Source organism: Alligator mississippiensis, chromosome 11, assembly GCF_030867095.1.
Source record: "Alligator mississippiensis isolate rAllMis1 chromosome 11, rAllMis1, whole genome shotgun sequence".
NCBI classification, from domain to species: Eukaryota; Metazoa; Chordata; order Crocodylia; family Alligatoridae; genus Alligator; species Alligator mississippiensis.
The window spans coordinates 15521793-15538183 of NC_081834.1; the positions used below are offsets into that span (position 1 = coordinate 15521793).

At 43.3% G+C, this 16391-nt stretch overlaps 1 protein-coding gene across 1 annotated transcript; it reads right to left on the reverse strand.

Moving 5' to 3' along the window:
• Positions 1 to 4880: 4880 nt before the first annotated feature.
• On the reverse strand, positions 4881 to 16044 carry CTXND1 (cortexin domain containing 1). Its single transcript, XM_059714604.1, has 2 exons — positions 15863 to 16044; positions 4881 to 5302 (listed from the first exon to the last, which is right to left on the reverse strand). The coding sequence occupies exon 2, from the start codon at positions 5246 to 5248 to the stop codon at positions 5069 to 5071; it is 180 nt and encodes a 59-aa protein (XP_059570587.1). The 5' UTR covers positions 5249 to 5302; positions 15863 to 16044; the 3' UTR covers positions 4881 to 5068.
• Positions 16045 to 16391: the final 347 nt, after the last annotated feature.

The following is a 16391-nucleotide window of genomic DNA, read 5'->3' on the forward strand; positions in this document are numbered from 1 at the left end:
GTGAGGTGCCAGCAACATGCTAGCGTTTCAAGCCTTGCTAGGGGCTTTGGTTCAGGACTCTGTAGGCTCAGGATGGAGGAACAGGCTAAAGGCAGTCTGAAAGGGCAGCTGGAGCCTGGTGCAGGTGGAAGCCAGATGGGGCTGGAGGGCCTAGCACCCAAGGAGGGTGGATCCCTGTGCACTAGAAGGACAGAGATGGGGCCAGGGGTCCAACACCAAGAAGGGTGTAGCCAGGACTGAGGGGCCCTGAGAACAGAAAGGCAGAGGCCAGGGCCTAGGGCCCAGCAGTTCAGGGAAAGGCAGAGGTGGGACCAGGGGCCCAGCAGCCCAGAGGCATGGAGACAGGGCTGGAGTCTAGCGCAGTGGATCTGAGCTAAGCAGCCCAGCAAGACTGATGGGATGGAGGACAAATGGGCTGAGATCCCAACAACGGAAACTGATTGGACAGGTAACATTTCTGAGGCCTGGGAGTGGCTAAAAGGGGAGATGAGGAGGCCACAAAATTGCCCTTAAAGCAGTGAGCAACCGTAGCTCCTGAGCAGATGAGATTTCACTTGGGGATCCCTGGGGCAGCCTCCCTCTTGCAAGTATGTATTTACACCAAGGCCCGGGGTAGAAGGGGAGGATGCTCAAAGGACAGGGTGAGGCAGGGGCTGAATGGCCACCCACAGGTGTCACGGCCACACCTGGGGCCACCTTCTGTTACACAGGCATTAACTGTACTTAAAAAAAAATGCAGGCAGTCTCAGTGGGATTGTTGGGGAGGCGAAGACTTGTAGCTGTTTACTAGATGTCATAAGCTTATTGCACAATTACTAAGAGAGCAGAGAAAGTCTTGCTTCAGGAATTTGCAAAGTCCGACACCAGAAGTCTTTTCTGTGTAAAACACAGCTAAAGCAATCAAATTATAGATTTTTATGAGAAATGCACTGACTTTGCTAAGTGAAACTATAAATCTCTTGGCACTGTGAAATTCCTTTAGTTGATATGTTAAAATAGTGATATTTTTTTTTTTGTACCTGGAATGCTTGTTGACACCCATCCCCTAAACAACATTTTGAAAGTTGCAGGAATAAAAGAATTAAGAGCCAGGATGCCAAAGCTGGCTGTGACAATTATGTTGTTAAAAATACACCTGTGCCCACTGGCCATTTATTAGTACATATTGGCTAAAGGCAGAGAAATGATCTCTGAATGCAAAACTGTGGTACTTTGAAGATGCAACAAGGACCCTACCTGAATTCACTCTGGCTTTGAGAATCGGGCCTCCAGAATACCCGTGCTCCTTGAATTGCTCCCATATCTCTACTGTGGTGACAGTTGCTTTGAAGCTGATTGCCACACACCTTTATTCAGATGCACGGGGGGTTAGGGGGAAGTGTTGTTCCCTTTGATTTCCTTACTGGGCCCTGCTCAAATTATGACTCCAGCTGTTCTAACTCTTCCCTTCTTTCTACTTTCATAGTAGCTGAGGGGGAGAGAAACTTCTTTAAGACCATGGGTGAAATCACTTCCACTTTTTTTCAGGCCAAGGAAGACACAAGCAGGGAATCGACCGATTTCAGTCTCTTCCTGGGACTACGCAAACGTACATCACCCTGAAGTTGGGGTAGCCATTAGGCCTGTGCGAGTCGGCAGCGATCCAATCTGGCTTCAGATCCGGCCGCATCAGATGGACGTGATCCAATCTGGAGCTCCGGACTGGGTTTCTGCCTTAGTCCGGCCCGAACTTTGGAGCCTCCTCGGAGATCCGGCCATAGAATATAATGGGGAATCAATGAAATATCTATAACTCGGTTGGTTTTTTGTCTGATTTGGATGAAACTTGCAGGGATGGTAGCCTCTGCTGAGAGCATGAAACCTGCCAAGTTTAAAGTTTCGGTGCAGGGGCTTGGGGGGGAACTGTACCCCAAATTCTTGAAAGCCAAACTCATGTCACAGCTGTGTCGCACCACAGGGGGGTCAAAACTGCAGGGGTGGTAGCTCTTGCTGAGGCCACAAAGCCTGCCAAGTTTCAAGGAGATCGGTCCAGGGGTTTGGGGGGAACTGCACCTCAAGCTGCGGACAAGCAAAATTCATGCCATGGGTGACACTGCGCGTGTTCAGGCGCAGCGGGGTGACAGCTGCAGGGATGGTGGCCCCTGCTGAGGCCACGACACTTGCCAGCTGTGGAGGAGATCGGTGCAGGGGGGTCTGGGGCCCTACACCCCCAGCTGCTGACAGGCAAAACTCGCGCCAAGACTGGCTGTCTTGGGGCAGTTGATTGTCTGTATTGAGTCTTTCCTCTCCTTAGCCTGGTTTTTGTAGGTGCTAATTGATGCTCGTTAAGTCATTACGTAGTAGCTAGGTCCTGTGTATTGAGCTGGTCCCTGAGTGAATCGTGATTGATTGGTAACTGGTAACACAGTAGCTCAGCAGCCAGGCCTGCAGCAGTGTCTTGCACACCCCCAAGACAGAGACAGTCAGTCCCACAAGCACCCATGGCACGAGTTTTGCTTGTCTGCAGCTTGAGGGGCAGTTTCCCCCAAACCCCTGCACCGAACTTCTTGAAACTTGGTTTCATCCTCTCTGCAGAATCTACCACCCCCGAAAACTTCATCCAAATTGGACAAAAAACAACGAAGTTTATCGATATTTTATTGTTTCCCCATTATACCCTATGGCTGGATCTCCAAGGCAGCTCCAAACCACTTCGGAAGGTCTGAAGCGCTTCGGGAAGCCTAACAAGGCCAGCGCTTCGACCCGGATGTGCCGCTTCGGACCCCGAAGCGACCAAAGCTTCTCCGGATCCGAGGCTCTGTCCAAAGCCTCGCGCAGCCCTAGTAGCCATTAGAGTTGCCACCTAGCCCTTGATAACATAACTGAAACTTCAGAGAGTAGAAGCCAGGCAGTTGAAGTGTGGAGATCAGAGGAAAACTAGAACTGCTTTATTTTGATTTGACAACAAGAAAAGTCTGGTGTTAAAGCTGTTTATTGTACTATTGAGATACATTCTTGACAGTTTGCATTAGTTTTTGAGTGCAATAGTAGGAATAACCATTTCAACTGAAGAAATAATGTAGCAGAGGCACTTGTTACATGCAAATTAAATGACTATTTGTGCCTGGTGCTGCAGCCCTGACTAATGAACTTCCATCGACTTTGAGGAAAGTTCACCTGACCGGGGGGCTGCAGGATCAGAATGAAGTGTGCACTGGGGAATAGCACACCCTGGGGGAGAACTGCCAAGCTCCAGCTGAGACTGCAGGTGGGATGCTTTGCTTTCAGCACAGAACTTAGCATTGCCTTGGAGCTCCATCAGTAAAGACATGCTGGCTTGTGCAATTCTGGTGGGGGGGTGGGTAAATTAGAGTACATTTGTATACTCTATAAAAATGCAATAGACTTAAGTTGACATGAACGTCAGGTGGAAACATCGGAGATGAACATGCAGATTCTTATGGAAATCTTAACAAGTATGAGGAATTCTCCTTTTTCTGACAGAAGTATGAATCAGGTAGGTTACAGCTGGAGAATAAGTGCATTATTATTACAAAATAGAGCTCTTGAGCCAGCATCCCACTTGAAGTGTCCCCAAGAAGCAGTTGTAAGGTAGCCTATACAGCCAAATGAATACAGCAAAGAAAGTGTTTGCCATTATCCTTGCAAATAAACACTGCTAATCTATTTCCCTTGTATTCTTGACCCCTTTTTCTTTATCTCAAATCTTAGTCCTGGGACAGCCTGAGTGCTGCAACCCCAATTCAGCAAATCGTTTAAGCATCTGCTTGTATGCAGCAAAGTACTGTGGCATTGAGCATGTGAGCCTGTACTAGATGAATTATTCATGGGAAATACTTTGTGCAAAGTTACCCTTGTTTCCGTTGGCTGTTTAGCCACAAGTTGGTTCTGGATTTTGACAAGTGGGAATGCTCCTCATCATAGTTTGGGCAAATAAATTTTAGTTTAACTTGTTCACCATCAGTGTATATTTATACCATTTGAGTTGTCATGTGGTATGTTTTCTGTTTCCTGATTGGCTAGCCCATGTTTTAGGCAGAAAGACACTCACCAGGATTTTTTTGTATGGGAAGGGAAAATGTGCAAATAATTGCATCATAAACTTATGATTTTTTTTTTCTTCAAAGTGCTTAATTTCTCTGAGGTAGAATGCATCTTGTGAGTTGTTGCAACTGCTATGATAAAATTCTTCCTTACTAAACAGTAAGCAAATAAAATTTCCTCTTGCCTAGTTCTGAATGACAAACCTGGGATGCCTCTTGTGTATTGCCTTTCCTTCTTTATCCTTGTGCAATCCAGATGGATCACCACAAGGCCAGCACTTAACATTTGCAAATAAAATATGGGAATAATGGTATAATGGATCATTTGAAGATCAAGACAAGTGTGCTGTACTCTAATATTCTTTAATTGTGATTCCTGGAACTATAACTAGAATACTGCGGTGAGAACAGAACCAGCTTAGCTAAAACTGATCCCCAGATCTCTGCTCTGCTGTATATGTCCTTCTTAGGGCTTGCTTGCACTCACTGGCATGCCAGGGCCAAAAACCCATGGGAGACATTGACTTTGAGCCACTGTAAGGGCTTGTATTTTCAGAACCTTAAGAATTGCACAGTAATAACAACTGATGAAGATGTTTAAAGCAACCCATTGTCAAAGAAAGATCAAAAGCCCTAGTGGCTTTTTCAGGTTTGGGGTTATACAGATTCATGGGGAACAATACAAATAATATCGTTCAAGGAAAAAAATGTGCCAAGCTGAGAATTTTATTAGAAAAGGCATCAAGGGAGCCTCGTTGCCTCAAAGGGCTTTGTGTTACTCGAGTTACAATCGGCATCTTTCCCATTTTAAAGCATGGAGGTCTCTATGCAGGAAGCAGCTGTACTGTCAAGCAGCAGCACACACATCCCCAGCTGATATGTGTGAGATGTGGTAACCAGCGTGCTGTCAGAGGTATTTGCATCACCCTGTGTATCTTGGAACGGCTGTTTAGTACGTGTCCATCATGGAACAAGAAGGCCTCCACGGTTGTGCTGTGTTGTGAAAGCTTCCAGCAGTGTCCCTTTCAGTCATCCAGGTGCTGCTCCTCCCATGTGGAGGTCGGGATGGCACTGTAAGGGTCCATAATGACTTTTGCACAGCGGATAATCATCACAATCAGGAAGAGGCAGAGGAAGACAAAACATGCTAGTGTCAGTCCTTTGTCCACATCAACATATGCAGGCTCTGGTGTTGGTCCTTCCATTTTTCATACCTCTCCCCCTCTGGGTGTATGTTGACTGCTACCATGATCATGCACCTGCAAAACAATAATGCTGTCAAACATTAAGAAAGTTGATGTGTATTGCTGATATGGGGGGAGGGATGTCTTCCACTGAAGAGAATTTTGCTCTTGTGGGGTAAAACTGCTGGAAATGTTGTGGGCAGACAGCTAGCAGGACTGGAAACAGAACCCTGTCTAGACCTTCTCTTTAATTTAGTCCATTAGTATTTATAAGCCTCTCTCTAGGTAACAGATACAGCTGTTTTCCCATTTTTAAAGGGAAGATGGTATTAAGAGAGAGAATCCACCTGAAACCTAGTCCCTAGTTTTGTTTAAAAAAAAAAAAAAAAAAAAAGAATTCCAAATGTCCCTACATTTTATTATTTAAAAAATAATGGTAGTCTTTCTTGATTGGTTAAAGACCCAGTAAAAGATCAGCAATATCTGAAGTGCTGTCAAATGAACAAAGCAAAATGAAAAATGTGTTTTAAAAATATTTTGCCTATAGTTTTGTTCAGTTGTAGTGATCATAAGTGCTACTGGCACTAATAGGAGCAGTGTCACTGCTGAAGGGTTATCGCTTTACAGAGATGCAGAAGATAGTGTATGTAATAATATAGGGTTTTATTTTGTTTGAACAAGGGGGGCAGCACTGTGCCCTGAGGCTCTCATCTTACCGTGTCATCTGATTCCAGGAATAAACCAGACTCAAGCAGAGATCTTTGCTGTCCAGTTGAGTAACTTATAAGTGTGCTAGGCCATAATGTAATTAATACTAGGAAGGGAACTGACCTGACTTCCATAATGAGTCATTGCCCCAGAATAAGGGGGGCGGGAGGGGGGGAACTTTTCTTGACCTCCACCCCAGTCAGGCTGGGAAGTGAAGACAGCAAAGGCTTCTTACTGTAAAAGAACCAGAACGTTGTATGATGCTATACAAATCTCCTGAAGCTTTGTAGCATGGTATGGATATTCCAGTACTGGTACCTCTTTCCTTTGGAGGAAGGAAACCAGGACTAGATCAAAGAACAACTTGGTACTAAGCAGTTCAGCACTAAAAAGGGAAAGAAAGATGATGTTGCTGGCCAGTCTGAACTTCAACACAAGTTTATGCAGGTGTGTTCAGAGCAGTTCTTCACTTGGGTCGAGTGAGAATACTGCTGTTGGGGATGTGGGTGCCTGGAGAGGTGGAGATTGAACAGCCTCAGGAAGGTACCATGTTATCTGTGCAGTGATGTGGCTGCTGGGATGTGGCCCTTTGATTGCTGTATTCCAGAATCCACTGGAAAATTGTTTGAAGGGTTGTAGGATGTCTGGGCCTCTTTTACCCAGCATAAACCCACACTGTTCTTGGGTCATGCAGACTTCTCCTCATGGACCAATTCAGAAAAAAGGCTGTATCCTTTTCATTCTCCTTATCATGATGAGTTCCTCAGGAGTTAATGAAGAGATGGTCTTCCAAAGTACCCCAGATGAGGTCACTAATAACTAAACAGAGAATCACTTTTGAATTTTTAGGGGTTGCTAGACTATGAAGGTAAATGGTAGTAATATGTTAAAAAAATATATATATTTCTATAAAAAGCTGCATGAAAACATGACCAAGCCCATCATCACTATTATTTTCTGAATGTGTACCTAGATGGAGAACCACTGCTTACCACCATTAACTGCTCCTTTCTGAATGCCTCGTGGTGCATAGCTGGTGAGTGTGGTGGGTGTACACATTTTAAATCCTCTAGCCATGAAGAAAAGGGGCCAAGTTAATTTTATGAATATGATAAAAAGCCCACTCTGCTAATTAAAAACAATGGTGATCTTGGTGTAATATCTCTAATGAGGGATGCTAGAGACTTAGTGAAAGCAGCTGTTGGAGAGAAACCTCATGGTTGTTCAGCTGATGAGCCCCACTTCAGAGTGATGTGGGAAGCATCCGACTTGGGTGGGAGAAACCAGCAGTGATCAGAGGCCATTTACTTGAAAAAGCAGGTGGAATTGTCCTGTTGGGCCACAACATCTTTGTGGGACATACTTAACCCATGCCCACCCACGTGGGAATTGTCTGATGGTAATAGGAGCTAAACCTGCTGCCTTGAACTAACTACTCTCCAGTCCTGCCTCTCTCCTGATTTGAGGCTCTGCATGCAGGTAATATGGTTTGGACTTCAAAACCTGTGTCCAACTAAATTACAATGCTTTTTCTGCAAACCTTCTGGACTGATTCACATGCAGCTTGAAATCAGCACAAGTAGGGCTCTTCTATTTGCAGCATACTAGATTTCATTTGTTTCAGGTAAACATCTGAAAAAAATGTATACTCTGTTAGCAAGCAAAAGCATGCATTTGGGAATGCTTTCTGGCTGTTCTTTATGCTTTTTTCCCCTGTTGCTATTACCTAGTACTGCCAATCTGTGCTCTTAAAAGAAATTGGCCACTTTAAAATACAATACCTTTGTTCCCATCCTGTGTGTGATGTCTGCTATTTTATTAGCGGGAATGGGAGAAGGAGAACAGTGAAGTTTCAGAAATTGTGGGGTTTTTTGTTTGTTTTTTTTTAAGGCATTCACTTATAGTGCAGTAAATAACAACCTGGGCCCCCTTCTCTTTCCTCCATGATTAGTTTGCTCCCTGGGTTTGGCTGGTCTGGAATTTGCCTGACTCTTGGCTGACTGGCATCATCCATGTCAGCTCCTCAGGAAGCTCGTCCTTGCTGTGTGAAGTACCAGGGTACCCTCTTCTAGAAGTCATTAGGTATTTGTGGTTGCTAGCAGGTGGATATGGTAGGAGGTCTGTTCAGAGAGGTACTAAGTCTTGCATCGCGTAGCATCAGACTGTGTTGCCCTTCTTAGTGTTCTGCTAAACCTGGTACTGGCCTTTACCCCTGCTGTACCCAGCATCTGCATCCTCTGTGCAATACCATCATATATCATCACTATCCTGTGGGAAGACTGCCATGATATCTCTTCCTCCTGCTCAGCATCAGCCAAGGAAATCCAGGACCTCTTTTTCTGGACTAAGTAGCAGTATGGGGTTGACCTTCAGTTGTGCTTGTAGGTATCTTGGTGGTGGGTTTTTTATATGGGGACACAAGCTTCTGCACAGTGAGATGTCTGGACAGGCTTCAAAACTTTAAGCAGAAAATCACTGCAGGGACTGTTGCATTGTAGTCTTCCCACTGGAGGACTGATTTTTTTTTTTTGTCGGGGTGGGTACTTCTGTATCCAAAAGCACTCAGTCAGCAGAACTATGGAGAGAGGACTTATGGCACTGGTTTAATTTCACTAGTGTAAATTCAGGGCCTTGTCAGCACAGCAGGACTCAGTTATGGATGAAGGGTACATGGTAGAAGCGAACATGTTACTGGTAAAACTTCCTAATGTAGACCAGGCCACAGTGAAATATTCCCAGAATACAAGGTAATCACATTAATGCATTGGGATGGTAATCCCAGAACATTGCTGATAAGACTGTCAAAGGCAACGTTAACAGTGATAGAAGACAGATGAATCTGGACCTGTTCTTGAGCTGATGTTAAAATGGGTAAGAAGTAAGAACTGAAGTAGGACTAAGGCCCTAAATCAGGAAACATGCATGCTTGATCTAAAGGCTCATTGACTTCAATGGGACCTAGGCAAGTTATGTAAGGCCTTTGCTGAGCCAGAGTTGCTTTCCTGAATTGGAAGTGTAAATGTCCTACTAAAAAAACTTGATTTTTCTTCCCCACCCCCCAGTTTGAGTGTCTTATGTTTGCATCCTCCTTGATATTCTGGCTGGACTCCCCATTTCCCCCAACCCAAGGGATAAGGTGGTATCTATTCTCAATGTCTATGTGAATCCTGTGCGGGTGGCCTAATGGGCTGGGAGCCTCCATGGTTAACTTATCCATACACAACAGGACAATGCTCCTCTGGCTTTCTGGATCCTTGGAGCCTCTTTGTGTAGCAGATCAATCTGAGATGCTTTTGTTCTTCAGCCCCACAAGAATGACCTGGCTCTCCAAGTCACCCTGTTATTCCCTGATGTGACCGATTACCCAAATCATTCAGTTCATGTCTCTAAAAGGGGGAATTTTCCTTTGCAAACCCAGCTGTAGAGGTTTGTGTCAGCATGCTGTTTGTACTCATCTGAATCATATGGTGGATTAGTTACCAGACTGCATTTGACAGTGTTCTGCACTGCTAGTTTTTGGAACTGCTCAGGTATTACAGTGAGCTTAGCAGCGTAGAAAACTACCAAAAATTCCAAATATCACAAAAGGACGGAGTTTTCAGTCTGTTTATTATCCCTGGGATGTGGTAGTTCTCTGGAGCAGGGTCTAAATTACCACTGGAATTGAGCAGGAGATAGTAGCATAAAAGGAATTATTTAGAAGCCAACATCAGTAGATGTGTGCTGTAGGAAGGGCAACTCTTGTATCTATTTACTTATTTTTTAAATCTAGCAATAGTAAATATCCCATCTGGTCATCATGTCCATATGTTTAGCTGAGACGTTACCAACATGGTCACATAGTGGCAGCCACCATAAATGGAGAAGTGATGTATGAATTGGCCAGTGAAAGTGAATGGGTAACACGGGACACTCCTTACATGAAACCCCCACTGCATCTGTCCAGAACAGAAGGGCTTAACTCCGTGTTATAAAGTAAAATCTACATTGCTGGCAAGTCCGACTGCAAAACTGGCTGGTCTGTGACACGGGAATGATTAATGATATAGCTGTCCTCAGATGATGAGGAAGAGTTGTGCCAGAGCCCTCCAACAGAAAAGATGCTCTCTCCAAGTAATCAAGCAGCATATACAATATGTGTGGTAGGGGATCCAGGCTACTGAATAATTAGCACACAGAGCGAGGCACCATTCAATCTAATAGAGTCTGGATTATCTCAATCTGCTATGACATCGGGCATTCCTGCCGCTGAAAAATTCACTAGCATCATATATTCAGTTCAGTAATCAATCTACTAACTAAATGAAGTGTCTTTCTAAAACAGGATAACATACAGATGAATTTTAGGGTTGAGCAGGACAATTAATCCAAGTATCCAGTAGAGATTAAAAGAATAATGGCAGACAGATGGGGAGATATCAAAAGTAAAGGAAATTGAACTCATTTCTATGTAGTTTTTCAGCATAAAGGATATCAATAGGCACAAGGACAGGAATAAAAAGTGAGCTGCTATTATATTAGAAATATGGATTTTTGAATGTGCCAAAAACATTGTAGATCATGATTCTGACCTTGATTTATTATTTTTATGTGCTTTAAAAAAGGGATAGCAAGCACAGACTTGGATCCATGCTTGAAATTTAGATCCTGATGCATATTTTTTTTTTTTCTCTCTACAGGATCTTGGTTAGATCATATTGTTAAATGTTGCCAAATCTCATGATTGCTATCAGGTGTGTATTTCATAAAACCTCCATTCCTGGAGTCCTGATGTGTGAGAATCTCAGCTTCCATTTAAAAGAAACATTTGTAGGCCTAGTAGTTCCTGAGCAAAACTTGAAGGTGTGGCATACGCACATTCTGGAGGCTGACAAAAATGGAAGGCAAAAAGGATCAAAGGTGTGTGTATGTATGTATGTATGTATGTAATTTTTTTTTTTTAAGTCTCGCTTTTTTAAGCAAATCTCAAGGTAGTTGGGGGACCCAGCAAATGATTTTGAGCACTTTGGATTGGTAATACTGTATGTTCTGTTGCAGTAAATTCATTTGTTCTACTTACCCCTGTTGTCTGCTGCTGACTTAGTATTGATGAATATTGCGTTCTGTAAAATGATTCTTTTATCACTGCCTGGCACAGAAAACTAAGTCTTACATGCATGCTTTATATTATTTGTTCTGTTTTTACTTTGTCTGGCTGTTAATAGATACCTTCTTCTGTGTTTGTCTGGTGGAATTAATAAGAGTGAATATTAGATAAGGAAGTCTAGTAAGCAGCGCTATTTAGATGACTTCATTCATAGGGTATTCCGCGGACAATTAAAATGTGCTTTCAAATCCTGAGATTCACATTTCAGTTCTTTAAATTCAGCTCCCTTGGTTAAACCATGTGCTGATGACTCAGTAATCCATTTTATCATATTGTTATCCTCCTGCTGCTTCTTCGTGCTTGAACCAGACTGTGAGCTTACAGTACACATTGAATACCAGCTTCTGTATCACTGCTTTCTGGTAAGACCCCAATTCAGCAAAGCACTTCAGGATTTTTTAATTAAAGTTAAGCATCTGATTAAGTCCCTTACAGAATAGGGTCTATGTAACCATGCCAGGCAAGAGTCTAGAGGTCTTGCTGCAGCTACCATGCACTGAGACGATTAACAGAGAATTCAGTGAACAGATCGATTCATTTTCTGGTTTTCTCAGTCAGTCAACTCTCATTCTAAGTAATACCCTCCAGAACTGTGGTGCAACAAAATGGCAGAGGGGTGTCTGAACTCCAGCTGGGCTTGACACTTTTTAGACTGCCTGCTGGATATCTGTCTGACTCCTGTATTCATCCACAGGAGAATGCATTAGCTTTTTAAAATAGCTTTCAGAGAATGTGATCCCACTTATTGCAGCATATCAGATCTGCATCTGATCTGAACTGAGCCAGCTAGAAGGAAACAGACAGGAAAAAAATAATTTAAAAAGCCAACTAAAATCTCCTCCAGTTAAGAGGCTGATTATCACAGAAAGTGAGGGTTGGGAGGGACCTCAGGAGGTCTCTAGTCCAACCACCTGCTCAGAGCAGGACCAGCCCCAACAAGATCATCCCAGCCAAAGCTTTGTCTAGTCAGGTTTTGAAAACCGCCAAGGATGGAGCTTCCACCACCTCTCTGGGTAACCTGTTCCAGTGTTTTACTACCCTCCTAGTGAGAAAATTCTTCCTAATATCTAACCTCAACTTTCCTTGCTGCAACTTGAGCCCATTGCTCTTTGTTCTGTCATCTGCCACCACTGAACAGTCCAGCTCCATCCTCTTTCCCCCCCCCCCTTCAGTAGTTGAAGGCTGCTATTAAGTCTCCTTTCAGTCTCCTCTTCTCTAAACTAAATACGCCCAGTTCCCTCAGTCTTTCCTCATAAGTCATGTCCCCCATCCCTGTCCCCAATTTTGTCACCCTCCACTGAACTCTCTCCAACTTATGCACATCCTTTCTGTACTGGGGGGACCAAAACTAAACACAGTACTCCAGATGTGGCCTCACCAGTGCTGAATAGAGGGAAAGAATCACTTCCCTTGATCTGCTGGCAACACACCTACCAATGCAGCCCAGGATGCTGTTAGTCTTCTTGGCAACAACTGCACGCTGCTGGCTCATATCCATCTTATTTGTCCACTGTAACCCCCAGGTCCTTTTCTGCAGGGCTGCTGCCCAGCCAGTCAGCCCCCGGCCTGTCCCGGTGCATGGCATTGTTCTGTCTTAAGTGCAGGACTTTGCACTTGTCCTTGTTGAACCTCATGAGATTCCCTTTTGGCCAAATCCTCCGATTTCTCTAGGTCACTCTGAATCCTAGCACTACCCTCCAGTGTATCTACTACTCCCCTGCAGCTTGGTGTCATCTGCAAACTTGATGAGGGTGTGCTCCATGCCTTCTTTCAGGTTGTTGATGAAGACATTGAACAAAAGCGGGTTAAGTTTGGATGACGTTAGAAGACTGGAAGATAAGAGAACTATAGTGCTTCAGTGTTTGCTATATAAAAGTTAAAACAGTAGCTAGTAGACAATTAACCAACAGTAAAATTAATGCTTTTGAGAGAGAAAGAGAGAAAGAAAGAAAGAAAGAAAGAGAGAGAGAGAGAGAAAGAAAGAAAGGGTGAACTACATTCTTGGGTAAAGGATTCGTTCAGATTTTCAGTGATGAGCTTGCATGACCTCTCTGCAACAGGGTGACTCTCACTTTAAGAAAATATAACATTAACTTCTTCTTGGTTTCCCTGTTCTCCAGCCCTGTGCTGGACGCGGAGTACGTCCTTTGGTACATTGGGGTCTGGGGCTCTCATTCATGGAAAAGTGTGTGTGTGTGTACATCTTGCTTAGTGCATGTAATAAGCCATGTATCGCATCAGGCAAAACGAACAGAGTCACAAGTCATTTGGTAAAGGAATGAAATGACTGTCAGAGCTTTGTCTTAAGGTAAGGACCTTGAGAACTGTGCCGATTTACCTCAGCTGTGAAGCTGGCCACACCCTTTAAAATTTTGCTTTGATGTCCATTTCCCTTGAAGGCAGGATATCCTATGATGCTCTTTTCCTCGGAGGCCTGCCCTAGAGGTGAGGGTATTTAATTTTATGTGACTTAATGCTGCATAGACAAGCACTGCATAAAGGTTTTGCAAATGTTTTATTATTACTGTTTTCTGCATCAACTTTTAAACTACCTGTTGCTGTACTGGATGGCTGAGATGTACTGGGAGAAATCTTGTTCTCATCCAGCAAAAAACAAACAAACCCCAGTCGCTGTTTATGTCCACGCAATTTTGGTACTGTTCCTTTAAATATATGGTAATGAGATGCCCCAGTAAAAATATATTCCAGAGAGGGCAGGAAGAGAGAGGTGGAGTGGCATAAATATTAACTGTTCCTTGTGTGGTTAATTAGTTTTCCCATACAAGCCTAAACAGAATTTGCATAGTTTATTCCTGTTGGCAGCTGGAACCAGTGTGTGTGTGTGTGTGTGTGTGTGTGAGAGAGAGAGAGAGAGAGAGAGAGAGAGAGAGATTTATCAGATCCCAGTGAGGTATTCGGTGTTTCTTTCTGCTTTTAATTTTTTTTTCTTAATTTCTTTCATTTAAAAAATAGTTTTTAAATAGCTGCAGCAGGAAGGGATATCGTACATCTGTTTGGCTTCACAACAAATCCCTGTCACCATGTCAACAGGGGTTAATGGAATTCTTTATAGCTCTGTCTAGATTTTCCTTTAGACTCTGCTGATTGCTGGAGGGCTACTTTTGAGAGTTTGCCATGAGCAGTTTGGGGAATCATTTCCATGTCAGCTTGTCTCAGGAAGACATCTGTACTGTGATGCAGCCAGAACAGACAGCTGGGACTGGAGCTGTATCCTTGCTGGCAGTTATGGAGCAGCTAAAACATTGAATTCTGTTGCAAATGAAACTGGAGCAGAGGGTGAATGACACTTAACAATAATGCAACCTAGAAATACTGAAACCAGATATAGGGCCAAGTCATCCTCTTCTTTTAAAGTGCTCTCACTCTGAAGTGTAACTGTATTGACTCCACTGGTGTTATTCCTACTTATGTATTCTGGCATCAGTGTAAGGGGACTGAGGTCCACGTTATAGTAATTCTACGCATCTATGTTTACACAAGTGGCAAGTGTTTGGAGCAGGCCCCAGTGACTCCTGGGGACAGAAATTGCATACAAGCTGGTATAAGTGATGGGGAAATTGTTCAAATCTATAACACAACAGAAGTTCAGTGCACATAATCTGCTTTCAAAATGGCCAAGATTGGTTTAAGAGAAATCTGGGTGGATGTAGTATCAGATTTAACTGATTTAGGTTAAATTGGTTTATTGAACTTCTGCCCCAGATCCTCTCCGGATTTGTTAACTCACAGTCCTCAGCATCCCAGGATGTTTTGCACCTCCCCTGCAACACCTCTCCCCCTCCCATGCGTGGGTTAGTCTTGGTCCAAGCTGTCTGCTCCAGCCAAACAGGGAGGCATGCTCTAGCGCCCCCCAGCTTCTGGCCTGGGTTACTACAGGCATATAGCTGCATTTCCAGACTCAAACATCAATGTCTGTTCATTTGGTTATTGGTTCAATCTATACAGCTTAGACTAACCTGCAAAGATTGAATCGATTCAGCCTCAGGCTTTTTAACTGTTTGTACGTAGCCTAAATATCTTAAAACCATTTCAACCCTTAACTTGCCATATTCTAATCTATTTTATTTTGAATGAAACTGGAAATGTATTATGCATGTGCGTATAATTTTTAAACACACCTCCCACCCTGCCACACACACACCAAGATGAAAGAGAGACCTCTTGTCTTGTTTTGTGTGTGTGTGTGTGTGTGTGTGTGTGTGTACACACACACATGAACAGAACAAGATGATACAGTTGTTATTAATAATAATCAGTAATGATTATGCAATTTTATATATTGTGTATATAAAATAGTGGACTTTATATATGTGCACATAAACCCCACTCATTATATTGTACCTTACAAGGGCTCATTTCTGGGGGGGTGGAAACTAAGCAGGTTTTAATTTTATCCAAATGGATTTGCTCAATCCTTCATATGAAATGACTCCTGTTCACTTCTGATTCAAAGGCAGCCTAACTCTGCAGTAGTGAACACACAATAACATGCAAATCAGATTCAGGCCCAGGAAAGACCCATTTCATTACCGTCCCCAAGCAGCAGAAGCAATCTGTCATAGCAGCATGCACGCTCTGCTGTCGTTACAGTCCATCGGACATATTCATAACCATCCTTTGTGCCCAGCACTCCCGTCCTGACTTAATAGATTTTTTTTTCCTCCCATTTCCTTCTAATAAAATATAGAAAGTTTACGGGGGGTGAGGAGGAGAGGAAAGGAAACTACATTTGATTTGCATAAATACAATTACATCCATACCTTCCAGTTGCCCAGACCTGAGGCTTTTTCAGTCACATACTAGCATTCCTGTAATGGGGGCAGTCCCAGTTGTCACCGTAGTTAAAGTTGTGTTGGTTCTCAGCATGGCTTTACCTGCGCACAGAATCTAACCAGATTCATTTCCACGCAGACCTGGAAGCAGTTCTGTTGTCACCTTGGTATCCTGCAAAAAGAAAAAAAAACCCACCTCATTTGCATATGCACAGTGACTGTAATAGATCTGATTAAATTATAGAGATTCATTCTAGCAAGAGGCTGAGAAATGCTTAGATTTAGTTCCAAGTGAGGTAAAGAATATCCATTTTATTTCAAATTTCCTCCCAGTTAAGGTCTTTGGAGAATTCTGGTTTTAAACAATACCCCATTTTTGTACCAATGTACTTTTGGGAAGGTGGGGGGCATATCTAATTCATAGTTATGAAGAAATTAATTAGAAGTTAACAAGCTCTCTGGGATCTTTTTGGTTTCTGGACTCTTTAGAGTTGGCTGGGAATTTTTCAACAAAACT